This window comes from Pteropus vampyrus, unplaced genomic scaffold (genome assembly GCF_000151845.1).
Source record: "Pteropus vampyrus isolate Shadow unplaced genomic scaffold, Pvam_2.0 Scaffold1, whole genome shotgun sequence".
In the NCBI taxonomy this organism is placed as follows: Eukaryota; Metazoa; Chordata; class Mammalia; order Chiroptera; family Pteropodidae; genus Pteropus; species Pteropus vampyrus.
This window is the reverse complement of record NW_011888782.1, coordinates 3,562-11,827: the sequence shown is the minus strand read 5'-3', so window position 1 is coordinate 11,827 and position 8,266 is coordinate 3,562. Positions and strand designations below refer to the sequence as shown.

General features: G+C 42.6%; 1 protein-coding gene across 4 annotated transcripts; it reads right to left on the bottom strand.

The window, feature by feature from the left end:
• Positions 1–1,096: 1,096 nt before the first annotated feature.
• Positions 1,097–8,260, bottom strand: ANAPC13 (anaphase promoting complex subunit 13). Of its 4 annotated transcripts, XM_011373330.2 has the most exons (4): positions 8,078–8,260; positions 6,259–6,324; positions 5,303–5,428; positions 1,097–1,394 (listed from the first exon to the last, which is right to left on the bottom strand). In XM_011373330.2, the coding sequence occupies exons 3-4, from the start codon at positions 5,399–5,401 to the stop codon at positions 1,269–1,271; spliced, it is 225 nt and encodes a 74-aa protein (XP_011371632.1). In that variant the 5' UTR covers positions 5,402–5,428; positions 6,259–6,324; positions 8,078–8,260; the 3' UTR covers positions 1,097–1,268. The 4 variants fall into 4 exon arrangements, with proteins under 4 accessions (XP_011371632.1, XP_011356481.1, XP_011363985.1 ...); XM_011358179.2 differs by lacking the exon at positions 6,259–6,324; XM_011365683.2 differs by lacking the exons at positions 6,259–6,324; positions 8,078–8,260 and adding an exon at positions 7,904–8,045.
• Between the last annotated feature and the right edge of the window lie 6 nt (positions 8,261–8,266).

Genomic DNA, 8,266 nt, shown 5'->3' with positions numbered 1-8,266 from the left:
TGTCTTAGATATTATATGCCACAAAGTTGTAGAAAAACCCTCATTTAATTAGAATATGGAAGAACATTATAGGTACTTTAATTTTTTGAAAAGCTTTGTTTTCTCTTGGTATAAAAATTTTTTCTAAACATAATTCTCTTTTCTATTGGGTTGTTTTTCTTTGGTTATTTGAGGGACTAGTGCCTTGGGATCTTTATTCTGAGATGACTTTGAGGCAGGACACTGAATCGCAGGAAAATTAGCCTGGATGCGTCTGGATTATAGGAGAGTTGCAACAACCATGTTTCTGATGAAAACCCTACAAGCAGCTCACTTGTGATATACTTTCTCCTAAAAGATGGGTACATAGAAAGATCCAGTAAAAAAGAGATGAGAAGTTTCAATTATTCAGTATTTTCAGTATTTCAATGAGTAGAGAAGTATAAGCCAGGGTCTCTTTCCACAGAATTTACAGTCTGGATAGAGAACAAGACAGACATCTCTTAATGGAGGCAAATAACTCCAGGAGATAAATCTACGTGAACATAGTTTGCAAAATACAAATTCTCATAGAAATGTATAACTAAATATTGACTCCATGGTGTTTTGAGTTACATCTCAAAGGGTTTTAAGAAAATAAATCCCATTACTGGATAAAACTAGTGTCCATCTAGCCCAAGAGCCTTTCCCAAGGCACCTAAAGAAGTGGTAGGGAGAGCAGAGGGACATGCCAAATGTCCTTTTAATTTGTAAACGTGTCCAAAGTTTGAAAAGCCCTTGGAGAATCCTAGGAATCCCGCAGTCAGTGAATGGGTTTCTAAATATCCATTGCATCTGCAGGCATCATAGACATCCACTCAGACTGCTTCTCTGAGTGGGCGTATATGAGAAGTTAGTAATTCACCTTATGTCAGCTTCCTTTTTAGCCTTTTTCTCTCATAGCTTCAATATCCTGTCACAGGACAAATATAAGTAGTTGGGAAGTATTAAACTTTGATAGTAAAGTAAAATTAGAGTTAACGGCAAATGTTTAACCAAACATGTTTAAACACAAGCTAATGAATGAAGAACTTTAGGTTCAAAAAGCCAAATATTCTGCATTCCTGAGAAATCTCAATCTGTTTTTCATTCTGGTGAGTATTTCCACATTGAACTTTGCTGCCACAAACTAAGTGGGTGTACATTTCTGAGTGCTGATCTATCATTAAAAGATATGAATTAGGAGACTGAAAGAAACAATTTGTATCTATGTATTTAAAAAAATCCGTCCATGAAAAAGGAGCCAGGTGTCAGTTTCCTATGGGGGGAACGTTCTCATGGAGGTACTGTAAGGCCAAGTCGGTCCACTTCATTTCTTGTTCTTTAACAGATTCTGTGGTGCCACCGTTGTCCTGTTCAGGTTCAGGAAGCTCATTCTGAAAAGGTACAATGGACACTCAGAACGATGGAATACCGTATATCAACAAACCCTTTAAAACTCAAAGTGCACCGAGACTTAAAACCTGGGAGTACCCAGAAACAGGAAGCATAGTTGATAGAAATATATCCTAAAGAAAGAGCTAGAACAAAAAGACTCGAGGTCAAGTATTAGCAATATCACTCAGGGCCTCTCCAGCAAGGCATGATGTCCTTATGGCTCTAGCACTTGTGCAGGAGGCAGTGTGGCAGAAGGCTAAGGGCACAAGTTTCTGGAAGCCACGGGGATCCAAGCCCACGACTTCACTGCTGGGTTACTCAAGCAAGGTATTCAAATCCTTGGTGCCTTGGTTTCCTCTTTGAAAATGAGAGAAAAAAAAGAAGCCGCCGTTGATTACCTCAGAGGACCTCTGTGAGGCCTGAATGTGGTAATTTAGATCAAGTTTGTGGCACTGTGCAGGGCACCCGGTGCTCACAGTACACTTGCTATTATTTTAGTGGCTGGGAAAACTGAAAAGAGCCAATATTAAGTATTTTCTGGGGCAGGCTGCCTTAAAAAAATACCACGTTTGCTGGTATATTCCTTAAGCACAAGAAATGTATTCAAAAACTATGCTGCGCCCAACACGCCTATATGATAGTGGAGGTAAGTAGGAGCTCTGAAAATGTAACACGAGACCTCCCCCTAGTGGTGGAGCAAGGCATAAAACGTGGCCAAAGCCTACTTCATATCCTGCCAGCATTTCCTTTAAGTGATAAGCAAGGGGGTCACACTTAAGAGTAGAATCTGGGATAGTTTTGTTATATATTTTTTCCCCAGATTTACTGAGATTTAATTTACATATAACATTGTGTAACTGTAAAGTGTACAACATGATTTGATACACGTATAAACTGGGAAATGATCACCACGATAAGGTTGGTTAACACATCACCTCACAGTTCCCATTGCGTGTATATTGTGAGAACTTTTAAAATTGCTTCCTTATACTTTAAATTTATTACTACCAGGTCTCTGCTTTGTATCAGAGTTCACTGATACCAATATATTTGTTTTTAATTATCTAAATTTATACTTTTTTTTTAGGCTTAGCAAAGTGTTACTCAATATCCAGACTTATGATTTCCCACTGGATTCCAATACGCGGCATAGAAATATAATGTTTTCCTCATTTAGAATTCTATTCAATGTATATAAAATGATTTACTTATAATATGACAAGTATATATGAATCACATACATCTTGCTCTAAATATTAAGACTGCAATTCAAACACACTTATATGAATTGAAAAGAACTATCATTTATTGTAAAGCAATAAAATGTTCAAATTTAAAGAGAAAATTTGATTCCAATAATTACTCATAGTTGACAAAGCATAATAAACAAATCCTTGCTTAATTATTTAATTCAGAGGCAGGCAATTTTGCTCAATTTCATCCCATCTGTGGCATGCGTTCTAAAATAATGTCTTTCATTTGGTCACTATTATCTCCTGGCAGTGAATGCTAACAAACAAAATTGCATATGTGCTTAGAAAACAAACAGAATACCATAAATGCAATAATCTATTATGGTATATTGTAAAAATGGCTACAATTCTTTGCAACTACTCCTGTGAAAAGGCAGAGGCTATTTCCCTAGTCTTAGATTGGGACTGACCAGGTGACTTCCTCTGGCCAATGTAAAGCAGCTGCAGTACCAGTGAGCCAGCTCTTGGCCTAAGTTCCATGAAGATTGCAGTTTCTTCTCGCGCTGCTCTTGGAACCCTGAGATGGCCATGTGAAGTCTGGGCTAGTCTACTGGATAATGACAGACAGTGCCCTAGTCACCTCACCATCCCAGCTCACAGTCTGCTTAACTGCCAGACATGAGAAAGTGTCCTCAATTACTCAGCTTCCAACTAGCCTGCTGGCTCTCTGCAGAACACAGGCAAGTCCAGCAGGGATCAGCCAAGCTGGTGAAGACCAGAAGACCCTCTCAGCTGAGCTAAAAAATCATGAGATAAGTTGCTATTGTTTTAAGCCACTATGTTTTAGTGACTTGTTAGGCAGCACCAAAAGCTAACTGATACACACAATGCCTTAGAATCTCAAGACATGGGAAAAGACATGGATTAGCAACTGGGCCAGGCTACAACCTGGAAATTTCCCTCTCTTACCCGCTACCACACAAATGATCCTCAAATCCAAACATAAGCATATCCAGAATTTGGCAATCCCCCTCCATTTTCTTGCCATTGTTCAGGCCCTCTCCCCTTACCTAGACCAATGCAATAGCTTCCTAACTGGTCTCTCTGCCCTGTCACTTCCCTCATTCTCTATGGCAGACATTCCTTGACAATGCTGCTGAACTGATTTTCCAAAACTTAAATTTGAGCATGGCAGACTTCTATTTTGAAGACCACTCATTCCTTGATATCCTCAGGATAAGGTCTAAGCATGGTATCAAACATCCCTCTCAAAATGTAGTCCAAGCCCAACTTCTCTGCCTACCTTATATGACAAACATATTCTCTGTCTACACTCTCTTTCAGACTCTTTCAAAGCTCTGAGTCTCTGCACATCTGCCTCCTCTGATGGAGTACCCTTGTCTACTCCTGCTAAACTTCTGATCCTCCCTTAAGAGCAGCTGAAACATTATATTCCCTCTGAGCCACTTCATACACTATAAGCTGTTATGACCCCTACTTAGAACCTATATAAGTATTTATTTATGTACGTTACACCTCTAGATTCCCAGGGGCAGAAACTAGCTTATGTTCACATAGTCTATGGCACAAAGAAGGCCTCAAAGAAATGCTTGTGGGATGAAAGAAACAAAAGTTTACAGGACAGAATCTAGAGCCTCACAGAGCTAGGTGTGAAGTCCACCTTATCAGCTACCCCATCCTGGGTAAGTTCCCCTTTCTGATCCTATTTCCTTTCTGTAAAGGAAAAACACCCTTATAAGGTTGTTTTAAGGATTAGAGATAATGTATGTCAAATTTCGACCTTGGTCCATGGCATAAAACTGCTATTAAATAAGTGGCAGCTATAATTCTCATTATGCTCTTTTGACTATTTTTCTAAACTTGAACTAAACTATGACTTATTATGTGATATGTGTGTTATTCATTGAACATATTATCATCTCCTATTCTTAAATGAAAATGTGGGTGAGCTGAATTTTCTCTCTGTAAACAGCAGCTGTATTCTACTTATAAGCTGTATTTTATTGATGGCTCTTCTCAGGGTAGTCAGCATGCACTGAAGAAAAATAGTCCCCAGGCCCTGATCTTTATCCTTTGTTAGGCCTCTATGACATAAAAAGGATATTTAATAAGCATTTATACAAGCAAAACTTTTAGATCATTTATTATACAAGGTTTAACAAACTCCTTACAGAGCGGTTTCTCAGAGATCAGGAAAGAGTATTCTAGGAGCTTGATGGTCTAAATGCAAAACAAGAAAAGCCAGATGTCTTCTGAATATTTCCAGGGAACCTAGGATAGGCATGTGTTCCAAGAATGTGAATTTTTAAATATGTCAACAGACTGACAAGCCACAGGCTGAGAAGTAAGACATATTGTTAGTTTATATGCCACTGCTTCTTGTTCTTCCCCATCTTATACATTAGACTCTTAACTGGTTTATTGGCTTTTGTGTGGTCAATAGAAAATGGCTCAGAAGACCTGTGTTCCAGTCCTGGCGTGACTCCTAACTGCGCTGGTCACGCCAGCTCTCTGAACCACACTTCCCTTCAAATAAAAAGTCTAGATGCTTTCCAGAAGCTTCTAGAATTAGAGGACTCTCAGCTTTGACTTCTTTGCCCTACTACTTTATTTTTCTGTTGACATTCTACCTCTACTAGAGCCCACCAGATCATATCTTTAACCTAACATTCTGAGCACAAAGTGGAGCCTACCAGTGGTATTGCAACATCCTCATAAGGCAGCTTATCTTCTCGCCAAGCATCGTCAATCAAATCCAAGATCCTTCCATCTCTCTGTACCTCACTGTCCATTCTCCTGAAGCTTTGATCTTGTCAAACCTGTAAGCCAAAGAGGTTATTTCTTAAACACGAAGACTGAGGAGCTGATGTAATCCAGCACTGGGATTCCCCGGGCTTTTTTTTTTTTTAGTTTAGATGTGTCTTTTGGCATAATATCACCTTGAGAAAGATCCATCTTCTCATCTGAGTCAGGTGGCAACTTATTTATAAGATCACAGTCCCTTCCCTCTTCCCCCGCCCGCCTTCAACCTTGGCTGATGGATTCTTCATAGTGTACACTAAACAGATATCAGACATAGCCCAGTTGACAGCCCAGTGTCATAGTATGACAGGAAGGCAATATATTTGAAGGCCTCCTTTATGAGGCCACAGCACAGCAAGAATGTAGCTTTTCTCTCCTAACTTGCACCTTCACCTTTCCCTGCTCAGGATGCCTTTGGTGAATCCCTGACTCATAACCAAGTCTCTCTGGCCCCTCTAGCCTTTCCCGAACCACTTTTTACAAGTCTCCACCTGCCTTGGCTCTAATCTTGGCACTTTTAGGCACAAGAGCTAAATGAACATACTGAGATTAATCCTGAACTGGGTTATACAAAGTGACCAACCACAGACCTGAAAGAAATCCTCATCTGAACTTGTAAAGGAGATGGCCTTTCCCAAGAGGGCACCCAGGCTGAGCCCTGAAAGGAGCACCTCCAGGTGAACAGTAGTGGTAGGATCCCATGTTGCTTATTTCTTCTTCCTCTTATTCTTAATGCTGTACCCCCTTTAATGCCTGGCCCAAGTGGTCAAGATGCTTGCTTAGCTCCTTGACCATGACCAATTACCCAATTTTTTTTCTAAACAACTGTAGCCAGCTTAGAAGATACCTCTGGGTTCCTTTTTCCAAGTTTGGGCTCTGCTTCTTCATCACAGGTATCACTCTGTTGTGCTCCCTGCTACAAAGCAGCCATCCTGATGCCCTGGAAGTCAATGGCACCAAAGGTATTCTCAGTCACCTGAGACTGAAGACTCATACAAGAAACGATCTGGGGGTGGAATCCAACTCCTTCATTTAGGCCTGTGTTTTCCCCAAAAGTATTACAAGATAGCCCTAATACTTGGGTAATGATTATATAGGTTAGTATGGAGGATTTTTACCCCTATGATAAGGACCCAGGCCAAACTGACGCAAAAGGTACCCAGCTACTTCTGCCAACAGTGAAACAGATGAGGTCTTAATGTTCACACAAGAATTAATACAGTACTATCTAGTGAATGACTCAATTAAGTTGAAAGATCCTATCCTCAGGAAATTTACACACAAGGGGTTCTTCCCCTCAGTTCCAGTTATATTTTTGGAGTTCCCGTTCTACAAGAGCCCTCCTTTTTTTTTCTGCTGCCGCTCCTTTGTCCTTGATGCTCTGGCCTCTGGGATAGCCTCCTCCCTTTTCTCTGCTGATTTTCCCAAGTCCGCACACTTTTTTCATAAAGTATTCTCACATCACTCTAGCTTCAGCAGACAGCCTGCCCTGAATACCTTCTTGTCCTCACGATCCACTAAGTTAGGTCGCCTTTGTGACAGATTGCTCAGGTACTATCATTTCCAATTGTTATGTGTAAATTTTATTATCAGCGACAACACGTTCCCCCTATTTGGCCTCAATCTTTTTTCACTTGTCCCTCTTCCAAACATCTCTAACCCAATCGTACATTCCACTCTTTGCACTTAAAAGCAAGCCTCTTTCCCCATTACTAACGCGTGCTCTTCCTTCCAAACTCAACGTGGGCATCACATCATCAGAGTCAACATCCTATTTCCGGAGTTAAACGCTAAAGTGTCTTCACTCTTAAGGGGCTGGAAGAGTGGAAAGCATTAAGAGAGGCAATTTCCAGGACACGGCCATTGTCCCAAACACCTGCTACATTTGACAGAATTAAATGCTACCAGTTTCCTGAATACATTTTTGTTATACGTGTAATACTCCCCATGCCTGGATGCTTTTCCCTCTTCCTTTTTTCTCGCAGCTAATCTGCCTTGAACTAAAATACTTGGTTCCCAGGTCACTTCCTGCAGGTGGCTCCGCAGGTCCCTTAGTTCCCTGGGCACAGTGAATGATCTCGATTGGGAGCTTGTCACCTTGTCCGTTTCATGCTCTTCCCAGACACGTGGTGCGTGTGTTCCCTGGGGCAGGGGTACATTTTATCCATGCCTGTACTTTAGAGCTTTGTAAACACGTAAGTACATGATCAAAGCAGGAAGATCTTGTTCCTCGCTAAAAATGACCCTCACAGACCACCACCATTCATACAGGTGTGTGAGGCCGACCCACAGCCCCGACTTCCCGCCCGAGGCTGGATATGTCAAAAGTGGAAACGGGGGACGTCCAGGCCCGGCCAGCGGAGAGGAGAGTGATGAGGAGGGTGAAGTGAAGACATCAGCCTCGGCTGAAAGGAGTGGGGGAAGTGCGACGCTGAGGAACGAACGTAATCTCGCTCTCCGAAACCTAGGCGGAGGGCGCGGGAAACTCTTACCGGGAACAGAGCCAGCGAAGAAGCCCCGGCCGCCGGCGCCCACCCTCTGCCCCACGTGACACACTCGCCCTTTCCCGCCTGAGACCCGGATGTGGGTGAGCCCAATTCGCTTCCGCGGAGGGGAGGTCAGGAATTCTATTAAAAGTGAGGGGGCAGGGGGCGGAACGAACGTACCGACGACGGGGGCTGGACGTCAGGTTGGCGGTGACGCGCGCGCCCCCGGCAGGAGGTAACGGCGGGAAGGCTCGGGGGCGCGCGCGCGGCAGCCCCCTAACCGCATGTGCGCACGGAGGACGGGCGAGGGGCCGGCGTGCCCTAGTCCGGAGGCAGTCTTGGCTGCAGTGGCCGGGGCGCCGCCGTCCG